This window comes from Peromyscus maniculatus, chromosome 21 (genome assembly GCF_049852395.1).
Source record: "Peromyscus maniculatus bairdii isolate BWxNUB_F1_BW_parent chromosome 21, HU_Pman_BW_mat_3.1, whole genome shotgun sequence".
Taxonomy (NCBI): Eukaryota; Metazoa; Chordata; class Mammalia; order Rodentia; family Cricetidae; genus Peromyscus; species Peromyscus maniculatus.
The window spans coordinates 11344987-11370114 of NC_134872.1; the positions used below are offsets into that span (position 1 = coordinate 11344987).

General features: G+C 52.6%; 1 protein-coding gene across 2 annotated transcripts in view; it reads left to right on the forward strand.

Moving 5' to 3' along the window:
* Slx9 (SLX9 ribosome biogenesis factor) overlaps positions 1-18853 on the forward strand; it is a 33044-nt gene extending 14191 nt beyond the window's left edge. The window contains exons 3-6 of one of the 2 annotated variants that reach the window (XM_042265702.2): positions 1425-1493; positions 7637-7784; positions 15130-15195; positions 17625-18853. In XM_042265702.2, the coding sequence (XP_042121636.1) occupies positions 1425-1493; positions 7637-7784; positions 15130-15195; positions 17625-17748 (407 nt within the window). In that variant the 3' untranslated portion in view covers positions 17749-18853. Of the gene's footprint in view, positions 1-1424; positions 1494-7636; positions 7785-15126; positions 15196-17624 lie in introns of both variants that reach the window. The other variant, XM_006989394.4, reaches the window with a different exon arrangement.
* Positions 18854-25128: the final 6275 nt, after the last annotated feature.

Consider the following 25128-nt stretch of genomic DNA (forward strand, 5'->3'; position numbering starts at 1 on the left):
CGGTAAGATCAGGGCCATGACCTCATTTGTAAAGGGGACCTCATGTTCCCTAAATCATTTCTGTAAAGAGGACCTCATTTTATTTAAACTACCTTTGTGTGTGGCCCCTGTGCCTTTAAAAAATGATTTTGTTTTTGTTTTATTTGTATTAGTACTTAGCCTACGTGTGTGTAAGCACACCATGTGCATGCAGTGCCTGCGGAGGTCAGAAGAGGGTGTCAGATCTCCTAAAACTGGAGTTACAAATGGTTGTGAACTGCCCTGTGGGTGCTGAGAACCGAACCTGGCTTCTTTCTCTGCGAGAGCAGCAAGTGCTCTTAACGTCCGAGCCCCAAGACCCGCGTCTTGGTTCTGTTCCCTGTAACTGTGTTAAAACCCGACAGCGGCAACCTAGGGGAGGAGTGGTTTCCTTGGCTCACGGTTCCAGTCCCATCAATCTGGGGACAGAAAGGCAGCAGGAACTCCAGCAGCTGCTCACTTCGTACCCGCAGTCAGGAGCAGAGAGCATGCAGCAATGCGGGCCGCCAGTGCTGAGCTTGCCCTCTGCTTTTCGTTCCGTCCGGCGCTTAGCCCGTGCAGTGGTACCACCCATATTCAAGGTGGACCTTCCCGCCCCGGTCCAATGAAGAAATCCCTTATAGGCCAGCGTAATCTAGACGATTTCTCATTGAGACTACCTTCCCATCATGTCCAGTTGACATTCAGAATTAACCATCACTCCCTGTCTCCAAAGATAGTCATATTACTTTTCCTTTTGGAAAAATGTTTTAAGACAAGGTCTCACTTTGTAGCTGAAATTTACATCGTAGCCCAGACTGGCCTCAAATTCATGGCGGTTCTCCTCCCTCAGCCTCCTGAGTGCTAGGATTATAACAGGCGTGAGCCTCCATGCCTGGCTGCCCGGCATTCCATTCTGAAGAACCAAGAGTTAGCGCTGTAGCACATGGTTTTGGAATACAGTTCAGCCCTTACAGTAGGGGTGTGCCAACACCCCATAGAGGGTTATCTGAGGCCAGGAGCACAAGAAGAGAGGACAACTAGGCAGGTGAAGCTGCCGCAGTAAAGATAGGGTGGAGAGCCAGATGAGAGGCTGTAGGCTGGTGTTCCAGTGATGGGAACTCTTCCAGGGGACTTTGTTCTCCGGCAAGCAAGGTGGAGGTATTGTCATGGCCAGGACCTGGGGTTGGCGCCGAGGCAACCTCACATTACCCCGAATACACTGGGGGGCCCAGCTGAGCTTGGAGACCAACCCAGGGACCCACTGCTGTGTGGAGCCTTGAGCCTGAGGGTTCAGGACTGTTCATCACCTGAGCACAGTCACAGCCTGCCTCGTCCCTGGCCTTAGCCTCTGCAGGGGTGGAGGGACCGGGGCTGAACAGACACTGTCTGACCTCACTACTCACTCATGTGTTCTCTCTCCTCAGGTACAGAGCCAAAGACCATTTTGCCCAAGAAGGAAAAACTGAGGCTTCGCCATGAACGATGGCTACAGAGTAAGTTCATGTCCTTATCTTGTGAGTTAGCCACACTGGCCTCATCTCATTCAGACCCCTGTGCCACATGGCCGGACTGTTGGATGCTGGTCCTGTTCTTGTCCTCACAGGCCCTGATGGGCTCCAGGAGGAGCTCACTGGGAAGCAGTAGAGGCAGCACTCAGTGGCTGGCTTCACTTGGCCACATAGAGGGAGTCAGCAGCAGGACAAACAACGTGAGGTAGTTTGTCCCCAGAGTGGGCGTAGGCCGGTGTGAGCCTCCTGCACCTCCCTTCCTTCCTCTTCAAGAAAACCATCCTGAGAGCTCTTCTCTGTCCCTTTGGGTCTAGAGTCTGTTTGGGGCTCCATGACGAAAGCTTTAACTACAGAGGTGACATGCACATCTGTGACTCCACAGAGGTCAGGCCTCTCTGCAGATCTTTCCAGGTCTGCCTGAGGTTGGTTGGTGGTGTTTTGTGATGGTCTTCTACTGCCCAGGCTAGCGTAGCTCCCTGGATAGCCAAGCCTGACCCTGAACTCCTGATCTCTCTGCCCCTGTCCCGCAGCTGTAGGAGTAAGGCAGCTCTCCTGGCATGGCTGAGGTTGGCTTGGGTCTTGGTCTCCAGTCAGGCGTCTGGAGCAGATGGAGCAGCTCTCCCTCGCTCCCTTCCTGCCCATGGTAGTTTGTTTTTTCCATAATGCTGATTATGTGCGACTTTTCCTAAGTGCTTTCTTGTGTTTACTTGAAAATTGCGTAGATTGCTTTGTAATTTTTTTTTTCTTAGCTGCTATCTTCTTAGTGTGATTCTGCCAACCTTGGGAGTTAATTTGGAACATTTTCATCTTTATATTCTTGCATGTTTAAGTATGATTACCTTATTTTTTTCTTGAAAACTGTAAATAAAAGGGTGTTTTTTGGAAGCAGTATTTATAGAAATTGGTCAGTTTTCTCAATGATTACTACTTTTATATTTTGTTACTTTTTGGATTTTTTTTTTTTTAAAGAAATTGGCTGCTCTCTTTACTTTCTCACAATTCCTAGCAAGTGTGGTGTGTTCTCTGTGGGCAGGAAATGCCAAGGCTTCAGCTGTGAGACCTGACCAAGTCTGAGGTGCCGTTCTTTGGTGTGGAATTTTTTGTTTCTGGCGGTTGAATCGATTGAGTCAATTTTAATTGCTCATGTTTTCTTCTAAAACAGTCTAATCTCATCGTATCTCAGACATTATTAGCAATGATGTGTTGCTTCTTCCCTCCCTCCGTCCCCTCCATCCCACCCTCCTCCAAGACTGCGGACTGAACCTAGGGTCTTTCTCATGCTAGACAAGTGTCCTGCCACCGAGCTGCATCTCCAGCCCTGCTTCCTCATCAGAGACCTCTTTATGTGCATGAGTGTTTGGCCCACATGCCTGCAGAGGTCAAAAGGCATCAGATCTCTTGTAACTGGAGTTATAACCAGTTGTGGGCCCCGTGGCGGTTGCTGGGAACTGAACCCGGGTCCTCAGGAAGAGCTGTTGACCGCTGACTTTGTCTTGTTATTTTTATCTGTGTTCTGCTATTTCTGATTAGATTCCTTAAGAAGCTTCATCTCTCTAGTCCTGGCTATGAAGAATCCTGGCTATGAAGTCCTAGTCCTGCTGTCTTCTCCTCGAACTGGTAGCTTCTGTCTGACTCCCTGGCCGCCGAGTACAGCGTTAGCTGCATCTTCAGTTAGCACTGTACTGCTTTATCTCACAGCCATTCATTGGCTCATCCCTGTCCACCCATCAGCATCTTAGTGTGTTTCAAAGCAAGTTGGGGGCATTTGTATACTTCCCACAAATAGGTTGGCTAGCATTTAACTTGTCTGTGATCTTCTCTGTTCTCTTGTGAAGAGCCGTGTGCCTAACGCAACAGTGACTTCTGACAGCTGTGTCTGCTACCTGACTGTCCAGGGTGAGGTGCCATGGCCAGCGCGTCTGTGGTTGGGTTTGCAGTTATCTCCTGGGAGTGCACGCACACAGGCCGTGCTCGGCCTTCCTGCAGTCTGTGCTGCTGGCGGCAATGGCCACCCCATGGCTGAGAGGCATCACACTCCTGTTCATCCTTGCTGCCCCGTCCCCTGTTGATGGGTATCTGCCTTTCCATCTTGTCTGGGGTGAATAAGGCTGCGAGCATTTGTTCCAGTCTTTCTGTGGACATGTTTTTATTCCTCTTATGTAAATACTTAGGAATGGAATGTTAGGTCATAGGGCAGGTGTATGTTTAGTTTTATAAGCAACTGCCAGACATTCTTCTGAAGTAGTAGTTCATGTGCGCCCCTCCAGGAGCATGAGAGTTGTGGTGGCCACACAGTCATGCTCACCGGTGGGGTGTGTGTTTCCAGTCATGTATCTGGTGACATGGGCTGACATCTCATGGACGGCTGGTCTTTGTTCTGTGGAAGAGTGCTGTCATGTGTGTCCATCTCCTTTGTGGTTCATCTTCAGTGAGGTTCAGTTTTCTCAAGCTGCTCTGTTTTATTACTGAGCTTGGGGACTGAGTGTGCCGGGGACCTGCTGGCCCTGGTCTGCTGTGTGTGTGCGCGTGCTGGGGACCTGCTGGCCTTGGTGGTCTGCTGTGTGTGTGCGTGCTGTGCTAGGAACCTGTTAACCCTGATCAGCTCTGTTCTGGGGACCTACTGGTCCTGGTCAGCTGTGTGTGTGTGTGCTGTATTCTGGCAGACTGTCTTGCACATTCATTTTCTTAACCTTTTTTTTTTTTTTTTTTTTTTTTTTTGACAGGGTTTCTCTGTAGCCTTGGCTGTCCTGGAGCTCACTCTGTAGACCAAGCTGGCTTTGAACTCAGAGATCTGCCTTCCTCTGCCTCCCAGGTGCCCGAATTAAAGGTGTGTGCCACCACTGCCCAGCCTTTTTTTTTTTTTTTTTTTTTCCGAGACAGGGTTTCTCTGTGTAGCTTTGCGCCTTTCCTGGAGCTCACTTAGTAGCCCAGGCTGGCCTCGAACTCACAGAGATCCGCCTGGCTCTGCCTCCCGAGTGCTGGGATTGAAGGCGTGCGCCACCAACGCCCGGCCAGCCTTTTTTTTTAACTACAAGTGTTTAATTGAAAAAAAAAAAAATCAAACCATATTTATTTTTCCATATGGTTATAATGTGTTTTGTTTAAGAAAGCCTTGCCTAGGTTGATACCTTTGAGTTTGAGGTCAGCATGGACTATATAATAAGTTCCAGGACAGCCAGAGCTATATAATAGACTTTGTCTCAAAAACAAACAAACAAAATCCCCCAAAGAGCACCTCATCCGGAGTCACAAAGATGTTCCCTTCTGAAAGTGCCAGAGCGGCTAGTCCTCAGGTATGTCCACCTTGAGGTGGCGTCTGTCTGCTGTGAGTTGGTGAGTTGGCCTGCCGCAGTCGGGTGCAGACTCTTTTTCTCTTTGGATTGTCCCTTTGAAAGTCACGTGCTGTGCTGTGGCCTGGGATCTCAGTAGTTTCCGCAGGTGAACAGTCGGTCACATAAGGCCTCCTCTGCTCCTTGGTCTTCAGATGCTCTGGTATTTCTGGGTCTCAGCACATGCATTTACTGTTACTGTTACCTTTTCCTGAAGGACAACCACCAAGGCTTGGAGGGATTATGACTGGGGTCGCACTGAGTCTGTAGGTCAGCTTCAGCAGGGTTTGCCACCAACACCAAATCAAGTCCAGGAACATGCTAAGTTTTCTTAATTTCCGTCATCAGTGTTGGAGATGTTCTCTCTCTCTCTCTCTCTCTCTCTCTCTCTCTCTCTCTCTTTCTCTCTCTCTCTCTCTCTCTCTCTCTCTCTCTCTCTCTCTCTCTCTCTCTCTCTCTCTGTGTGTGTGTGTGTGTGTGTGTGTGTGTGTGTGTGTGTGTGTGTGTGTGTTTTGGACAAACTTCTCAAAGTTGTAAAAGTACAAGTGATTTTTTAAATAACAGCCTTACATCTGTGATCTCGCTAAGGTCAGGTCTTAGTCTGGTAGCTACCCTGGACTCTCTGGGAACTTGAACAGTATCTGTCATTGCTGTCACTGTGAGGAACTGTCCCAAGCTTTCCCTTTGCCCTGTCCCTTGCTCCTTTTTGCTCCACTCTGCCTGTTGACTTAACCCTGCCAGTGACAGATCCCTGAGGGATGGTCTCCCTCCCTGGAGCGGTGGGGAGGAGCGGTGTGTTCTGAACATGATGGCCCTGGAAAGTCTGTGGACCGGTCAGGTGTCCTCCAGACTCCTTTCACACCACCCACAGCTCGCCTCGCCCCACACAGCATCTCTACACCTGATGGTGGCCGTCTGATGTTTAGTAGCTCAGAAGCTGCGCCTCACGGCTCTGATTCCTTCCCTGGATTCCGGCGGTGCTTCGGGGCTTTACCGTGTTTTGGCTTTTGGTGCTTCCCTACTTAGAGTCTCAAGTAATTCATCCTCCGGTGCGGGGACCGAGGGCAGCGGCAGGTGTGGCCACTCCTCTGTCTTTGTCTGTACTCCGCTCTGGACTCCATTCCTGTTGATTTTGAGGGTTAGTAGACCTGCTTTCTGCTTTCCTGCTTGTTCTGTTGGAATAATGTTTTGTCCACACTGAGATTTTTATGTTTTGGAGACAGGGTCTTGAATATCCTGGACTGTCCTGGAAACCGTGAACTTCTTTTAAGCCTCCAGTCTCTGACGTTTGAGGGGTTTGTTTTTGTTTTGTTTGTTTAAGAATAGGATTTCGCTTGCTTTCCCAGCTCGGCGTGGTTAAAGTCCTGTTGCACTGTGGGTTAGGGATTGAAGCTGGGCACATCTGGCTCGACCCCCACCACCCCCTCGCTGTTTCTTCCGCCTCTGTCGCTGCCTCCCTGGTAGCAGTGAGCTGCCGGATGGGAGTGCAGGAGACTGTGGTCGGCCCCATCTCGTTGAGCTCAGTAGAATGAGGTGTTTACTGTCTTAGATCTGTTCATGGCTTCATTGTAACTTTACCGTGAGTAGATAGTGAGTTTGACCACATCTCTGGCACATCCAGTGGCCAGGGTTTCCCCTTTTAGCGGGCACTGCCATGAGTCATGGTGGATTACAACAACCTCCAGACCCCAAACTACCCCTGCACGCCCTGGACTGCCCTGTTTGGGCATCTCTGGCCTGGAGGTGCTCTGTGTGTCTGGGCTGCATGTCTTCCTGAGCCTTGCTCTCCTTTCTCAGGGTCTGCCGGGTGCATGTGGGAGAGAGTGGCCCCTAGAGCTGCCAGGGAAGTTCAGTCCCCAGACTTTGGCTCAGGGAAGAGGGGCTGGTCTTGATGAGGTGCTAAGTGAATTGTTTGCTCTGTTCCAGCTAGACTGGAAAAAAAAAAATACCCACCAAATTGTCACTTTATAAATCCGCAGAATCTCTTAGGCTGCACTGGGCAGAGGACTTGGATGGCTGTTTTTGCCTCGGGGTGAAGTGATGGACCCTGACGTATTGGACCTGCCTGGGGTGGTCCGTGTGGGCCTTTCTGAGCTGCCCTGTGAGGCATCTTCCCAGTGGCAGAGTTGCCTGTGCCTTGCCGAGGGGAAAGCTGCTGGTAGCCTCACCCCCTCCGGCAGGGTCACCACATTTGAAGCGTCATGTGATTTTGAAGAAAATCAAATGCCAAGGCTGTGCCCTGCAGTGAACTTTCTCTTACATTACTGCTGTGCACGCCACCTGGCCACCCACCCTGCTCCCCGTTCCCCGCGGCTGTCAGTTCCTTCCCATGCCACCTTTCTCCCCATCTTGCATTCTCAGGGAGGTGCCACATGGTTCTAGGTTGCCCAGGAGAAAAGGGACATTGTGGCTTCTCAGTAAGTGGCCTATGGAAATAGAGCCCGGGGCCTGCATCTGCCCAGTCCCTGTGCCAGCCCCCGCGTGTGTGCGCAGGCCCTGCACTGTGCCCCTTACAGAGGAGGCGGTCTCCTGTGCTGCAGCTCCCAGCTCATCGCCAGCCCTGTAATTAAAGTGTGCCTCTGTGATTAAGAAGAGAAAAATAACTCAGCGCTGGCCCGCCCCCCAAGTCTTGAGGGGCGCAGAGCAGGTGACATTGGGGAGACAAAGAACACTTCTGCTCTGTGGGAACAAGCAGGCCCCAGGGTGCACGACGCTCGGTGGGTGCCTTGGCATTGGTGGCCTCTGGGGGGCGGCTGGGGAATGGGTTTAATTGGCATGTACTCCTGTCTCTCCCCTCAGAAATCGAAGCCATAAAGCTGGCTGAGCAGAAGCTCAAGGAGGAGCGGAGGCGCAGGGCCACGGTGGTGGTGGGCGACCTGCACCCCCTGAGGGATGCCCTACCTGAGCTGCAGGAACTGGAGGCCGGCCGTCGGCAGCACACCAGAAGGTGAGCGAGCATCCTGTGCTGGCCGTCTCTCAGAGAGCTGTGGTCAGCCCTGGATCCAGAGGGGAAGGGAGGGATGGATAGCTGTCAGTGGTGGCCCCCATTTCTGCAAGGTGAGTGAGTCAGCACACGTGGTCCAGGGAGCCTCTTCTGTGAATGTGGTGACGGTTGTGACAGGAGCGCCCGGATGTACCCTGCTGGCAGCCTGGCAGCCCACCACTGTGTGTCCCCTCGCGCCTTCTTCCCACTGGCCTCAGCTTCCAGCCTACGCAAGCAGTCAGGCACAGGCCTCGTGGCCACTGCTGTGCATCCACTGACCTTCCTGCTACCCTGCAGACAGCTCTGACATCCTGTTCTCAGTCCTTCCCCTGCCTCTGTTTCTCCCTCCCCCACCCCTACTGAGGATAAGTGTCTGTACCTGGGCACTCTGGGGAGACTCAGTGAGTGGGCATGGAACCCACACAGCCCTAAGTGTGTGGATCCTCTGTGTGCAGTGAAAGGATGGAGAATGGGCACAGGACAAGGGGCTCTCTGAAGGGCAGAGCTGCACCCCCGGGCAGGTGGGGGGCTTCAAGGGCGCTCTGCTGTGATAGCTGCCGGACTTTCAGGCTTGTCATTTCTGGGGTTTTTCCTGTTTTTTGTTTTATCATCATCATCATCATCATCATCATCATCATCATCATCATGTCTGTCTGTCTATCTATCTATCTATCTATCTATCTATCTATCTATCTATCTATCTATCTATCTATCAGATGTTGGTGATGAGGGTGAGACTCGGTCTCACTCTCCAGGCTGGTCTGTAACTCATGTAATTCAGACCAACCTTGAACTTAATGCAGTCCTCCTGCCTCAGCCCTCCAAGTGTAGATGTGAGCCACCAGAGGCTTGTTACTTGTTTTTGTTGTTGTTGTTGTTGTTGTTTTGCTTTCGAGACAAGCTTTCTCTGTGTAGTTTTGGTACCTGTTCTGGATCTCGCTCTGTAGACCAGGCTGGCTTCGAACTCACAGAGATCCACCCAGCGAGGCTTGTTACTTGTTATTTTACCTTTTAAACAAATAATTCTTTCTCCTACTGAATTTTCATCTGAGGCTAAAGCAGAGGTTCCATGCACTTCATCTGTGATCCCTCACCCTTATCATGGGGCAGGTGGATGACATGCTATAGAGCCAGATGGCCAAGGGCTGGCTTCCCAAGATGGAACACCCACTCTGCTCAGGCCTGCTTCGGCGCTGACACAAGGTCAAGCCTCAACCGCTGGACAGAGCCAGTATGCAGATTCCATTCCTGGTTCTTAAGCAAAAAATGTGACCCCGGTCAAGGGTCCCTTCTCTCTTTATAGTTTCTCATCTGAAAAATGTGCTTGGGCTCCCCGATGGGGAGAGCTGCGTAAACAGCCTGCTCTACCAGCCCGGAGAGGAGTGTGTGGGGCTGTGTGCCTGCTTCAGGATCGCTTCAGTTGTGAGGAGAGAAGGTTCCCATCTTGTCCCAGCCCTGAATGCTGTTGCACACGTACCTGGTGCACTTTGCCTCACATACTAAGTGTAAAGCGGTAATCAGGGGATTGAGGAAACATCTCAGTCTGTAAAGTCCCTGCTGTGCACTTTTGCTGGCCTGACTTTGCCTCTCCAGCACCCATGTGAAAATCTGGACATGGCCTCTGTAACCCAGTGCCCCGTGGGTGGAGGCAGCAAGATTTCTGCAGCTCATTGGCCAGCCAGCCTAGCCAAATTGATGAGCTCCAAGTAAAATGAGGTTGAGCTATTAAGGAAGATGGCGGAGGTTGACCTCTGGCTTCCACGTGTGCACGCGCGCGCACACACACACACACACACACACACACACACACACACATCTGTACATACCTGTATAAACACACCTATGTGAACGCACACCACAAAATGAAATAGTAATTTACAGGAGGAAACTTGACATGTGATCCTCCTGTTTCCTCAGGCTCCTCTTGGTTGTGAGCTTTTCAGACTGAGGCAAGCATTTTTGGGGAGCTGGGGTCATGATTTGAGACAGGGTTTCTCTGTGTATCCCTGACTGTCCTGGAACTCACTGTAGACCAGGCTGGCCTCTAACTAAGAGATCCACCTGCCTCTGCCTCCTGAATTCTGGGATTAAAGGTGTACACTACCACCACCCAGCAAGTTGAGCATTCTTCACACCATCCCCCATTGAAGTATGCCCCATGTTTTCTTGAGAGTAGAGAAGACCTGGGGTGCTAGGGGGAAGCTCATGCAGATTGCAGCCATCTTCATGACATCATCGAGCCACACACTGCTAGCCTAACTCATCACTAATCATGAAGTGGAGGTGTGTTTCCCAGGATTCTCATTGTGCTGGGCTTTGACCCCTTCCACGGTGTGCCTTTGGAAAGGAACTGGCCACACTGGGCCCAGAGTGGGGAGCTATGCCCCCTCTCCTTAGGGACAGGGTCTGCAGAGTCGTGGGTTCTGCTGAAGAGGGAGCTTTGCCTCTTCTCTGAGTATTTACCCATCGTTGGTTTATGTTCTGTAGACTCATGAGTGTTTACTTTATGCTTTGGGCTATCATCCAATACGACTTCATTTATTGCTGAAATTGTTCCAGCAATGGCCACCGGCATTTCTTAAAGCGGCTCCCAGATGGCTCAGCTCTGCCCATCTGTGGGGTGGGTGTGTCTGAGCGCTTCCTCACCTTCTGATGTTAGCAGATGCTGGCAGCTCACCTTGGGCATCTTCTGCCTGGTCCTGGTACCAGGTGATTCTCCAAGGAGCTTGGTCCCTTGCCTTGGCGAATGATGCCAGGATCTGAGGCTGGAGTGCAGGTCACTCCAGAGTCTTACTTACAACAGAGTAGATGCTCCAGTCCATGTGCCAGCCTGAGAATATGTACTCAGAGTTAGGAGAACCACAAGACTGTCCTCTCTCTGGCAACTGCGGGTATACATTCCACTTTGGTAATTCTACAAGGGTTCAGTGGTCGCAGAAAGAGCCGGTATAAAATGGTCATGGTTTGTACAGTAAAGGGAAGAGACAGACAGCAGAGCATGGGGAGTCCCAGAGGCAGAGCTGAAGTCAGGATGGGAGGCTCACCCAGCACCAAGGCCTGGGCTTGGGCACTGCGGACTGCAGCTGGGCATGCTCACTATGCCGGTAACTCTGCCTTTGGCCACTCTTCTCCATACCTGCCCCTGCCAGCCCCTTGGCCACCTAATGCCTACCTGGCCTTTGGGGTTTCAGGCCCCACGCATGGCTTTACTTTGTTAAACTGGCCTTGTTCAGGGCAGTGCTCTTCACTATGGGAAGGAAGGTGCTATGTCTAGATGACCACACTTTCTGCCCACCACAGTCACATCCTCATGTAGGCTCAAAGGGACTTTATGTGGGACAATCCTGTGACCCTCTCCCATATCACCATGACCTGGTCTGCAAGTCCATGGTGTGGCCTAGTACTATTGTGTAACAGAATGGCCTAAGGGTCTTCTTCACAACACCCTCCAGGTGCCTCTGTAGTGGCTGCTGTCTCACTGGAGCTGGGCTGGGGGGTCTGCAGGATTCCTGAGGTAGACTACAGACCATGCTGTCACCAGCCAGCCTACTTATGAGAGATCAAATTCTCTAGAACAGGCTGCCTGTGGTGGCGCACACCTTTAATCCCAGCACTTGAGAGGCAGAGACAGGCTGATCCATGAGTTTGAAGCCAGCCTGGTCTACAGAGGAAGTTTCAGAACAGCCAGGGCTACACAGAGAACCCATGTCTTAAAAAAAAAAACAAAAAACAATGAAAAGAAAGGAAATCTCTTATGAAAGGTCTTATGCTTTTTCTACACATGGCCCCTTTACACCTTAGAAGGTTTTTTGTTTTTGTGGTTTTTTTGTTTTTTTGTTTTTTGGTTTTTTTTTATTTTTTTGAGACAGGGTCTCACTATATAGCTCTGGCTGGCCTCGAACTCACTATGTAGACTAGGCTGGCCTCGAACTCACAGAAATCTGCCAGCCTCTGCCTCCTAAGTGCTGGGATTAAATGTGTGTGCCACTATGCCCGGCTCCTGGGAAGGTTTTTTTTTTTTTTTGGTTTTTCGAGACAGGGTTTCTCTGTGTAGCTTTGCGCCTTTCCTGGAACTCGCTATGGAGACCAGACTGGCCTCGAACTCACAGAGATCCGCCTGCCTCTGCCTCCCGAGTGCTGGGATTAAAGGCGTGCGCCACCACCGCCCGGCTCCTGGGAAGGTTTTATATGCCTCCAAGTACATAGGTTTATAAGGTAGCTGTACACATCAACCACTGACAGAATAAATCATAAATAAGAAATTCATTTTAAAACAATCCTGTGGGATACATATAATTTTACCTTTATTAAAGATGAAAGCACCAGGTGGCGGTGGCCCTCTCCTTTAATCCCAGCACTCTGGAGGCAGAGCCAGGTGGATCTCTGAGTTCAAGGCCAGCCTGGTCTACAGAGTGAGAGCCAGGACAGGCACCAAAACTACACGGAGAAACCCTGTCTTGAAAAACAAAAACAAAACAAAACAAAAGGTGAAAAGCATATTTGTATACTGATTCGATGAATGTGTTTGTTTAACATAAAGAATCCAATCTCGGGCAGGCTGAAGAGATGGTTCAGTGATGGGGCTGGAGAGATGGCTCAGAGGTTAAGAGCACCGACTGCTCTTCCAGAGGTCCTGAGTTCAATTCCCAGCGCCCACATGGTGGCTCACTACCATCTATAATGAGATCTGGTGCCCTCTTCTGGCCTGCAGTCATACATGCTGTATACATAGTAAATAAATCTTTAAAAAAAAAGAGAGAGAGATGGTTCAGTGATTAAGAGTGCTTGTTGCTTTTGCAGAGGGCCCTGGTTCAGTTCCCAGCACCCACGCTGAGTGGCTCACAGCCACCTGTAACTCCAGCTCCACGGGATCTGACGCCCTCTTCTGGCCTCCAGGGGCACCTGCACTCATGACATTCACTCACAGACACATACATGTACACATAAGTAAAAATAAAAACAAATCTTTAAAAAAAAAAAATAAATCCTGACTGTACATCTGATACTTAGGGATGTAGAGTATCTTTAGTATTTTTCAGAGTTGATCAACATTTTTGTTTTATATTGTAAGTGCTGAGAATGATATCTCACATAGTAAACATATATGGCGAAAGTATATAATATAGGACTCTTTCAGAAATTGCTGGAAATTATGTTCTAACCTCAAACAAAATTTCATTTAATGTTTTGTTTATTTATCCACCCATCCATCTCTGTCTGTCTATATCCATCTATCCATCCATTCATTCATCCATCCATCCATTATGAAACTCAAGTCAGCAACTCAAACAGCAATTTTTTCCCTTTTCTTTATCTATCTATCTATCTATCTATCTATCTATCTATCTATCTATCTATCTATCTATCTATCTATCTATCATCTATCTATCTTACATCCCGGTAACAGTTTCCCCTCCCAGGGCCTCTCCAAACCACTCTCTCTGTTTCTGTTTAGCAACAGGCAGGTCTCCTGAGTATCAATAAAGCATGGCATATCCAGTTACAGTAAGACTAAGGACCTCCCCATGTAACAGTCTTGAATCCCAGCTGAGGAGGGCAGTGCTGGTTGGCACTGCGCCCTGGGTACGTTCAGGACCAAGGCTGAAGTAAAGGTGCACGATGCAGCTCAGGCAGACTCTGCCAGAAACACCCTGGATTCATTTTGCATTGGGTTTTGAATCTATTTTTGGCTGTTGTATGTTTGGAAATCTACTAGTTTTAAATTTTCCAGTTATGAAACACCATATGGGGCCGTGCTCTAGGAAGTCCACCGTCTGCCCGTGGAAGAACTTCACAGGGTTAGTTCGGCTGTGTTCTTGCTTCCAGTGTCTTGAGTTCAGGATCTCTCCGTGCCCATGCACAGAGTTCTGTGAGACCTGGGCTGCCGCCACCATCCTCAGAGAAGCTCTGGACTGCATTTAGGGTGACTTTCCCATCATACAGCCAGTGGGGTGAGGGAACTGCCTAGCTAGGTCACCTGAGGCAGTGTTCCTCTCCAGACTGGCCTGGGGGCCTTGGCCACCACTGCTTAGGTACTTCTTCTCATTCCATGGTGGATTCTGGGGCCTCTGGAAGGGCTGAGCAAACAGGCATGAGGTCACCATCCTCACAGACTGGGGCAGGGAAAGGGTTGCCTGCACCCTGACATTCCTTACTCAGGGGGACCAGAAACCAGGATGCGAGAATGCAGAGACGACCAAAGTCGTTCATTCATATTTGAAAAGGAACATGAATAGGAGATCAGGCCTCCTGCTCAGGATTCTAAATTAGGTGTTGGTCCAGAACATGGTGCTCTCCGTTCTTCCCTGGCTGCCTCCTGCCCAGGGCTTCACTCTTTCAGCATGGCCTCGCTGAAACCATCTTGTCAGGTGGTGAGCTCTGGGATCTTCCTCTCCCCTCCCAGGTCCCTTGCTGGTGGGTGGGCATGCTTCTGCTGCCCTCCCAAAGACTGAATCAGTTCCTGGTAATCTGCAGGAATGCTGCCTGGCACTGAACCCCGGGCTCTCAAACTTATCCACCATGTCAGACCCAGTGTGGTAGCTTGGAAGGCCCTGAGAATCTTCTCAGATGACCCTTGTCTGGGGGTTGGCAGGCAAGACCCTCTTGGCCCAGAAGACCCCTCAGTGAACTTTGACATCTGTAGGGCAGACATGAGGTTTGTTTCTGACTCCTCAGGTCACATTAGAAGGCAGTTGCCACAGACCTCTATCAGCAGAGCCCTGTCTTCTCTCATCAGAAGGGAGGGGACAGATGTCAGGCATTTGTGTCTTGTCAGGAGTGCTATGTTTTTAGAGTTAGTGAAGTAAAGAGTCCGGGCAGGCTGTCGCCTAGAAGGCTTCTCCACTCAGGTTGGGCAGGTGGCAGACTCGGGGTCCAAATGTGATGTGTTTTCCTGGGGTGATAGTCCTTTCTGTATCCCATGGGAACCTTAGGGAGGAAGACAAGACCCTAGATACTGTGATTGTCAACTCCAGATATGGTAGCCAGGCGACGTGGCTCATCTAGATCTAATCTCCACAGCTAGCGTCCAGTGTGGAAATCATGAACTCCTGGTGGTGTAGACACCAGGGGCACCACAGAGACAATTTTTTGTTTGTTTGTTTTTTCGAGACAGGGTTTCTCTGTGTTGCTTTTGTGCCTTTCCTGGAACTCACTCTGTAGCCCAGGCTGGCCTCGAACTCGCAGAGATCCGCCTACTTCTGCCTCCCAGTGCTGGGATTAAAGGCGTGCGCCACCCCACCCGGCTTGAGACAAATTTTCTAGTGAGATGTGGTGTCGGACTGACTTGGATTCTCTGTGTCCACAGCAGGGCGAGCAGCAAGCCCAGACCAGTGGAGCTTAGCCGGATGAGCGCAGCCCAGCGACAGCAGCTCCTGTGAGTCCAGCCCTGCCCGCCAGGGCCACCAGAGCCTTCTTCCCGATCTCCTCCTCTACAACCCCACCACCCTACCCCACCCCGAGCCTCCCACCCTCTCCTCTGTCCTGGTTTGGCCTCTGACTCCAGATGGGAGACATTTTTGGGGACCGAGAACTTTGTGTCCTGTAGTTAGGCCTTGGGCGCCTGTCTGGAGTGCTTCCAGGGAGTGGTGACAGCGTCTGGTATGTGGAACTTAGTTCTCCCTGGGCCTCTGGGATGGTGGCTGGGGCATGTGTTTACCATGGGTTAGACACACATATCCCCCACACCTTGTCCCTAAATTAGCAGGATTGTCCTGTTGGTGACTGACATTGTTCTAAGATGTGAGCTTGGCCATGGGATTCTTGGCTCCGATTTTTTAGCCTCTGCAGACTTGGCTGCAGTGGTGTGCTGGCTTTGGGGGACTCTGAGGCAGTCTGAATCTCACACCCACACATCGATGTTGTTGTTGTTGTTGCTGCTTATTTGTTTTGTTTTGTTTTTGTTTCCAGAATGATGTTTTTTCTTGTCTATATAGAACCTCTGTTATTTAGTGGTGTTGAGTGTTCTGTCAGTCTCAGAGTATAGGTTAAAGATTACTCTTACTTTTAAAGATTACTCTTGGTTTGGGAAATTTGTATTGAATTTTACAGCCTCACCCCTCTTCCCAGTACTGGGAATTGTACCCAGAGCCTCGTACATACTGAGCGCTACTGCTGAGATACATCCTGTTTCCCGTGTTTGTTTGTTTTTTTTGGGGGGGGGGTTGTTTTGTTTGTTTTCATTTTTTGAGACAGGGTTTTTCTCTGTGTAGCCTTGGCTATTCTGGAACTCACTCTGTAGACCAGGCTGGCCTCAAACTCACAGAGATCCCCTTGGCTCTGCTTCCCAGTGCTGGGATTAAAGGCGTGTGCCACCGCCACCCGGCTCTTGTTTTTGACGTAGGTTCTTACTAAGTTACCCAGGCTAGTCTTGAACTCGCTCTCTCTTGCAGTTGCTATCTTCCCTCTTGTGTCAGCCTTCTGAGCAGCTAGAATTCCAGAGCCAGGCAGTAGGGCCCCGCTAGCCCCGTTCCTGTCCTGTGGACTGACTCCCAGTTCTCAGCCTCAGAGCGCCATTTCAGGCGCCCTCGTCTCTTCCACACCTCTTCATCTCTCTTCACTCGACTCTTTGGGGCGTGTGTGTGTCGTTCTTGTTTCCCTCTCTCATGAACATACGTCTTTCTCAACAGCTCTTCCTGAAAGCAGCTAGTATAGACAGCCCCTGCCAGGCAGCATCCGTCTGCCTGTCTGCTCCAGGCAGCATCCGTCTGTCTGTCTGCTCTCTGCAGTCGCTCTTCCCCGTGCCTCTGCTGTAGGCTAGCCTGGACCAGCTAGCCTGGACCCGGGCAGCTCCCTCTGCACCATGGCTGGGACGAGCAGCAGCTCTGCCTGCCAGGATGGGCCCCATCCCTGCAGCTTCTTCTGTTGCCGCACTCCAGCATCCTCTCCATCTGTCTTAGTCACCCTGCTAGTGAGGTGAAGAGACACCATGACCAAGGCAGCTCGCTGTAAAAGGAAGCGTCTAGTTGGGGGCTTGCTTACAGTTTTAGAGGCTTAGTCCACGGTCATCAAGGTGCGGAGCAGACAGGCATGGCGCTGGGGCACCAGCCGAGAGCTTTACATCTTGATCCACAGGCTGCAGGTAGAGAAAAAGAGAGACTGAGCCTGCTGTGGGTTTTTGAAACCTCAAAGCCCCTCCTCCAGCGGGGCCACACCTAATCTCTCCCAGGTAGTTCCACTAAGTTCCACTTTCCCAGATTATTCCACCAGAAATTCAGACGTGAACCTGTGGGGCCATTTTCAATCAAACCACCACACCTTGTCTGTTGACGGACATTGCATTCAGAAGCAGCACAGGCTGGTGTCTCCAGGCCCTACTGAAGGAGGCCATGCTGGGGGGAGAGGGGAGAGACAGGATTGGGGGACCTGACACCAAGGCTCTTGCATGTCTGAGAGATCAGGATCACTAAGGAGCCTAGGCCCGGGAGCTGCCTGTGTCCATAGCTGTCTCTGTCCCGCCGCGCAGAGCTCTCTGTGCGCATCTATTTTGGGCTATTTGGGGGGAAAGGCACCTCTTATATAAGGCTGCCTTCAGGGCCTGTGAGCTGCCACTGCTCCATTTGTCAGCCTCTGCCTTGGCAGCAGCCCTTAGCAAATCCCTCCTAGACCTACCGGGAGGGTGACCCCACCCGTGGGTGATGCTCACTCAGCCGCCCGCGTGCCCTTGCCTCTGGAGGCCCTGGCACTGGACTTATGCTTACTCTGGGCCCCTGCTGTCTGCTCAAGCCTTAGGCCTGGGCCTGTCGCGTGCGTCCTGGGGCTTCTTGTTTTCTTCCCCTGGCTGACTTCTGCTTTCCGTTCTTTCAGTGAGGAAGAAAGGACCCGGTTTCGGGAGCTGCTGGCCAGCCCATCCTACAGAGCCAGTCCCCTGCTGGCCATCGGGCGGCAGCTGGCCCGCCAGATGCAGCTGGAAGGTGGTGAACAGCTCTGACCAGGACAGTGCGTGCTGTGAGATTCGGAGGACTCACGTGTGGGTAGAGGTGCCAGCCGCTCTTGAACCCTGTACCCGCGTGGCCGCCTAACCAGTCTTGAGACCTAGGGAGGGGAAGGAAGAGCTGCTGGTGAGGACAAATAAAGTGACTTATGGACCGTGGCTTCCGTGGCCTGGAGCCCTTCGGTGACTTCCCTTCCCACTTGGAGCCAGCTGCTCCTACATTTCCAAGGCTGAGCCGACCCCGGGACAGCGGTCCTGGTCCTCTGCAGAACAAACCCAGGGTCCCCAGCTAGGGGGCCAGAGTTAGAGTGGTTGGTCCTGTGAGGATTTGCAGGGGCTGCACCAGTGTGAAACTGGGGATCCTGTCAAGTAGCTCCATCCCCGAGACCTCGGCACGCCTCCCCAGCTCTGTTTGGGATCCTGGTCACAGCAGAGCACCCCCAGCTGGCCACCTTGTCCCTCACATCATCCGCCTTCATCCAGGCCACACCTTCTTGTGGCTTTGGCCTCTCTCAGCCCAGGCTCCTTGCTGCCGTTTACTGCTGTGACCAGGGAGGCAGATGGTCCTGCCCGGAGATAGGAACAGGCCTAGCTCCGTTATCACCTGGCTGGGTGGGAAAGTGGACTTGTGTCAGGCATCAGTGGGTTCTTAGGATGTGAAAGGGGAGCACAGCACCCACAGGTCCCGTCACCCAACTGACCCATGTCCCAGCTTACATCTGGGGGGTGCTGATGTGACTCCTCACACACCCCCCAGGTGGTCCCTAGCCTTTTACAGGGGGACCCACATGCTCAGGCCCCACCCTCATAGGTGTTCCCAGCTCCCAAGGCCGGGGGGGGGGTGGGGGTCGGCAGCAGTGGAGCCTGGGCCCTTTGCCTGGGCAGAACAGATGAGGCCCCAGTCCTGGTATAGAATCATAGGTCACTTGGTGAATGGAAGTGGATAAGAGTGAATAGGCCTAAGCTGGGTGTGGCAGAGGCAGGCAGATTTCTGAGTTCAAGGTCAGCCTGGTTTGCAGAGCAAGTTCTAGACAGCCAGGGCTACGCAGAGAAGCCTTGTCTCAAAAAACCAAATAAATAAATAAATTTAAACAAAAAGTGACCAGGCCTGGACACAGACTCAAGTTCCTTTCATCAGAGGCCATTTCAGCCATCTACTGAGACACTGGGGCTGCCTTGCTGGGGGAAATAGGTTCTCATTGAGAGAAACCGTGTGTGCCTAAACCCGCCTGTGGTGCGAGTGCCGTCCAGTGTGGCTGGTACGACTTAGAAGGTCTCCCGTCTTCATCACGATCTCTGTACTGAGGTTTCTGTGCTGCGACTTGAAATGACTCCAGTCTTGCCATGGCTAGCCCCTTTTCATGATGCCTGCCGCAGAACCTAGGACCACCCTTCAGGGTCCTACTCGGGAGAGCCTTCCACAGGCCAGCATCCTGTACAGGGCAGTTGCAGCAGGTCAGGGCCAGCCCAGCAGAGGACACGTACGTGGACTGAGCAGGAGAGGAGTCAGGCGGGCATCCCTGGGACTGCCTCAGAATCGCTGCAGAAAAGTGGCCTGAGATGAGCGTGTGTAAGAGCAGAGCTGCACTCAGCTGGCCAGAGGCTAGACCCCGTGGGCACTCAGGGGTCTCTGGGCTGTGAGTGCCCTGTTTGACTTCAGACAAAGCATGGTCATATGGATGGACACAGGAGGCAGATCCCAAGAAAGCAGTTCTCTGCGTGGATGATGGGAGTTTGCTGGGTTTTTTTTATTTCCTGATCTTTATAGAATGAGTTCCATGGCAGTACATTTCTGTGAAAACGTACAGTTCCCTGGCTTTTGTGCCGATTTGAAAGTTACATAGTGGAGGAAATGACCCTGGGGCACAGCAGTGCCTTGGTCCTTCCCTCCCTGAGGTGGAGCCTGGCTTCTCCAGCCACAGTCTGCTCAGGATACGCTGGGCTGCCACCAAGGAAAGGGCGAGGTGGTCGGACAGTGGGAACAGGAGACAGCAGGAGGCAGCCCTGGTACAAGCACAGGGTGGCACACACGTGATGCACAGACAGACATGCAAGCAAAACACCCCTCCACATAAAATGAAAATACATGTTTAAAAAAGAAATGAGGTAGGTGGTCTCAGGGCCAGGGCTCAGGCCAGACACAAGAGAGACTTCAAAGAGGATGTGGAGGCCGGCCTGGGCCTGCTATCGCCACAGCCAGCTGGCTCTACAACATCCTGGAAGCACACGCTGATAGTGCTCCCTGGAAACAGGCCATGGGGGTGTCTGAGAACCGGGAGGCTGGGGCCCTCCCTGCCCACAGCCGCCAGGCCATGCGTGTTCAGAAGCCACATATAGACAAGGCCTGGGCAGCAGCCAGCTCTTCCCAGTGTCTCAGGGTGATGTTATCGCCGTTTGGGGGAACATTCCAGAAGAAACGTGCCTGGTGTTTATTCAACACTTGGCTTCTCGGCAACACAGAAGCCTGTGGGGTGTCGGCCCGGGCTGCCGCACAGCCTGGGAGTCACGAACATGCCTGTGTCTCACACATCCCAGCACCCTCCATTCAGGTCAAACCTCCTGGAGTCTCGTCCTTCACCTAACATAACCGAATGAGGTCTAGGTTGCCGTGGCCCAAGCAGCAGAAAAGGGGGGGCTCCTGAGCAGAGGGAGGCTGTGGGCAGTTTGAAAGGTGAAGCGCCCGCCACCCATTTATTCCATCATTCATTCATCTAATGACAGGGCACATAAAGTGCCCTCTACCCACTGTCCATGGCTTCCAGCCCGTGGGAAAAGAAACAGCTAGTATGGAACAAAGGGCACACTATATAGGTGTGTGTACAGCGTGCAGCAGATGGGGGCCCTGGCCTCAGCTGCACCCTCAGGCTGCCAGATCACTCCCCCAGGCCCCTGGCTCTCCAGCATCAGGGTCACCTCACCTCCCAACCCAGTGGGGTTCCACAGATTGCTCAGGAAATGCTAAAACCCAAGTGCCAGATGCCAAGCCCAGTGTCCTCTTCTGAGAAACTTGGTACTCCCGAAAGAGTCAAGAGTGGGCAAATTTGGAAATGGAGTCATTGCAGATGTAGTTGGGTATATTGAGTCCTGGGGGACACACCTGTGATCCCAACGCTCGGTAGGCTGAGGCAGGGGGTTTGCCACAAGTTTGAGGCCACCCTGGGCTACACAGCAAGACCCTGTCTCAACAACAACTCTAGTGTGCTTGGTGTCTGTGGAGGTCAGAAGAGGGTGTCAGATCCCCTGGAACTAGAGTTACGGATGGTTGGGAGCTGCCCTGTGGGTGCTGGGAATTGAACGGGTCCTCTGTAAGGTCAGCCAGTGCTCCTCACCACTGAGCCCTCTCTTCAGCCCCCACCTACCTTATTTTAAGTAGAGCCCCAGTTCAGAGTGTTTTTCTTCCGAATCTAATGTGGGCTAGAACAGCTAAGGCCATCTTAGTATGGATTCAGTCCGCCTCAGGATTAAGAATGCTACAACATTGAAAGTTAACCATGTCTAGTAAACCATTTTTAAAAAATTGACAATTGGGCCGGGGGGCGGCGGCGGCGGCGGCGGCGGCGGCGGCGGCGGCGGCGGCGGCGGCGGCGGCGGCGGCGGCGGCGCACGCCTTTAATCCCAGCACTCGGGAGGCAGAGGCAGGAGGATCTCTGAGAGTTCGAGGCCAGCCTGGGCTACCAAGTGAGTTCCAGGAAAGGCGCAAAGCTACACAGAGAAACCCTGTCTCGAAAAAACAAAAGCAAAACAACAACAACAAAAAAAAAATTGACAATTGTATTTCTGAATCTTAATTTTTCTTCATAGTCTCACAGACTCAGAGGCCAAGGAGTGTCTTGCCATGCCTGTGGCATACAAATGGCCTCCTTGTCCCTGTAGTCCAGACTATCTGAAAGAGAAGGCCACAGCAGGGGAAACTGAGGTCTGTGGGGAGAGCCTCTCTCCTGACCCACCCAGCCTGAGTGCTGAGCTCCCTGCCTCTCGGCCAGGGGCTGCCCTCTCCTTCAGCTCTCCAGCTCCTTACCTGACCTGATACCTACGATTCAGGTGTGTGGGAGGCACGAGCAGCAGAGCCCTCGATGCCACGGGGACACAGCACTGGCCCTCAGGCAGCCCGGGCAGCCGGTCCTCTACAGCAGTCCAGCCTACTGCAGGGTCAGAGGTCGGACAGCTCCACACACAGGCGCAGCCACACCACACGCGGGGCCCACATGTGCAGGCTCACACCGTACCCACACTGGGTACACACCGGCAGGTACAGATACTCAAGCATGCAGGCTTCAGGAAACATCTGTGTCGGCGCCTGAAGCTGTCTTAGGACCTTGTTCTAGGCTAATGGCGAGGAGGTTACCAATCATTGTCCTCTTTGAAGACAGTGACGGATGAGTGTGCGTGGGAAGCTGGTGAATGAATCGGGAGCAGCGGGGGCCCCTGCTCTTCTCTAGTCTCAGTCTAGAGACAGGCTACTGCCTGGAGGTGGTGCGGACCCTGTCCCCAGTTACGACAGCCGGGGACGGGGTGAGTAACACATGTCTAGGCTCCCTTGGGTGTTTTGGAGCAGTACTCAACTTGGAGGCCTTGGGTTGAGTCATTGGATTCACTTGCCACATATGGCTCATGCTGGGACCCCGAGTCCCCTGTCCTCCCCCAGGAAGTGGCTGTATGCTGTGTGATAGCACGGTTCTCAGAACAAGGACACCTCGGGGGAGGTTCCTGAGTGAAGTCGCTGGCCAGCAGAGCCCCCCCCCACACACACACACATACACCCGGTAGTCCTTACTGCTAGTATTCTTGACTTCCGGTTTCCCGTCAGGAACTCAGCCGTAGGTTGGGCCTGTAGGAAGGAGCAGCTTCCATCTTCCCTTTGGAGTGGATCCGCACATGCCCTGTAGTTCAGCCAGCAGCTCCTCTACTTCCTGCCTGTCCTCAGGGCCTGCTGCTCCTCCTCTGCAGACTCCCCTCTAAACTCTGTCCCATTCATTCCACTATCTGCCTGGCCTCACCTGTGGACAGCCCTGCTCTATGTTTTCTGGGCGTGAACAAGCCCTTCAGGAAGCGGGAAGAACACAGAGCATTCTGGGAGATACAGAGGGAATCTTGAACGGGGAGGCTGAGTAGCTGCCCTGAGACCCCAGTCAGGAGGGCAGGTGGTTGACCGGAGCCTGGGCCCTGTGCTCTTCTTTCCAGAAATCAGGCACACACCCTAGGCTGCCTAGGGACAGGACACTGGCCCGTGGTATTTGAATTGCAGAGAGGCTGAGATGTCGTCCATTCAGGAATTGCAAGGTAGCACGAGATGCCATTGGTCAGCTACCAGCCTTTGGTACCAACTGCTTGAAACCCACACATAAATCTGGTGCCCCAAGTGCAGTGTGGTCTCCTGTCAATGAGAAATTTGGAGGGTTGCCTACTGTCGCCCACAGGCCAAGATGTCAGCTCCATGCATGGCATGCTAAGGCAGATGCAAAAGCCCCAGCGATCATACTCACATTCTTCCTAGGCAGGCAGGAACCCGGCAGAGGGAAAATGGTAAGGGGAACAAGAAACGTTACACTGTTCCTTTGCAATGGCTTTCCCAGAGATCGACCCGCTCTGCACTGGCCAAGGCTGGCCTACATATGCTTCCCAGATTGGGGGAGGCTAACTGGGAGAGCCAAGAAGAAGGAAGTCCTACCCGCAGAGACCACCCTGCCCTCTGCTTTGGGGAGAAGGTACCCGGCCTACCCTATGCCTTGTCCTTGGCCACAGACAGCCAGGAGACTGTGGGCCTGGGCCTGCCGGTGCTCAGGGGACTCTATAATCATCCCGGAGGGAAGTCACATTCTAGATGCCAGGAAGGGACTGTTCCCTGGAGCCAAGGGCACTGATGGTCACCAACCCATAACTCAGAAGACAGACACTGGCCAGGTCCGTGTCCACAACAGGAACCTGGTTTCCTGACTTGTGGGTTTTAAACAGCCTTCAGGGACACCCCACCTGACGCCTGTGATTGCTGATGTCATGGGAAATGAGGGGGTGGGGTGAAAGATGCCTCAGGTACAGTGTGGTAGAGTCAGGTGGAAGAAGAAACCCTAGCTGGGAGTGGGAAGCTCAGGGGACTCTGGCTAGGGGGTGAGGTCAGGGCCCCAGGGTACCTGACCTTGACTAACGAGGCCTACATCCTATACTTCCCAACCCACCTGGTGGTCAGGAGGTCCGAACTACAGCCCCAAGTCTTACTTGGTGGCCACAACCCATCTGAGTGTGGGACACCCTCAGAAGCTGTCCACACCCACTGTCCTTGCACAGTCTCTGGTCTGACTTAGCTCTAGTGAGGGAGGTGGTCCCTGGTGAGACGTGTTTCACATCTGCTGAGCTCACAGACCGGCTGGGCAGGTGGGCAGGCAGAAAGTGTCCAGCAGGAACAGTGGCTGTCACTGGGCCGTCCTAGAAGCTGTAGGGAGAATGCCCGTCTGTCTGTGGAACTCTGTCCCCTCATGCCCCAGACTGAAGGGCAGACGTCCAAAGGCAAGTTGTTCTTGTGACAAGAGAGACTAGCTGGATGCAGCCGGAGCCAAGGGCCACACAGCAGACACCAGGCCGCACAAACAATGTCCAAGGGGCCAGGGGGCTGATGGGGAACTGTTCTAACCCTTCTGAACCTTGAAGCCCGATGCTCTAGGGCTCATGTCCCTGGAATGGGGGTATCTTAACAGTTGTTCCAGAGCAGCCCCCACCCTAGGAGATGCCTGCCAGTCTGGAGGAACAAGTGGTCTATCGTGAGGGCCCAGGATGGCCTCTTAGAGACAGATGCAGTTTGTCAAAGCTGATCCAGGCCTGACTTCGGGTACTCCTTGGCAGGAGTCTCCGTTCTTGGGTGCTCACAGACTGCCAGGCAGCTCCAAGGCTTCCTGATGTGGATAAGAGGAATCCCTGCCCTTGTCCTGGGCAGGTCGAGCTCTCCTATCTTGGGGTTCTGGCCCAGTGTGGTACCTGGAGGTCAGGGCTGGTCTGGGGACCCTGACCATGGCACCGCTAGCCAGGATTACTGGATTAGGGTAAGCTGTGCTGGAGGAGGTGCTATGGGCACCCAGGGCTAATTCAAGCCACCCCACCATGGGCTCCCTGAGACCCCAGTGTCTCCTCTACCTGCTAAGTTCTGGCTGTAGAGGCCACGAGGCACCCTGAGTGGGCCACAGGGGAGATGGTTCCATTTAGATGTCCCAGCCTCTAGCAAGGACTCAGCTGCTCACTGTTCCTGCTGCTCAGCCAGAGACCACTGGACTTGCTCTGACTCTCAGAGCGCCCAGAGGTGGGGTGGGGATGCCATCTTAGGGCTGTAGAAGGCAGCATTTGTGTGTGTGGGGGCTTGGAAGTCCCAGTCTCTTCCATTGATCATTGCTG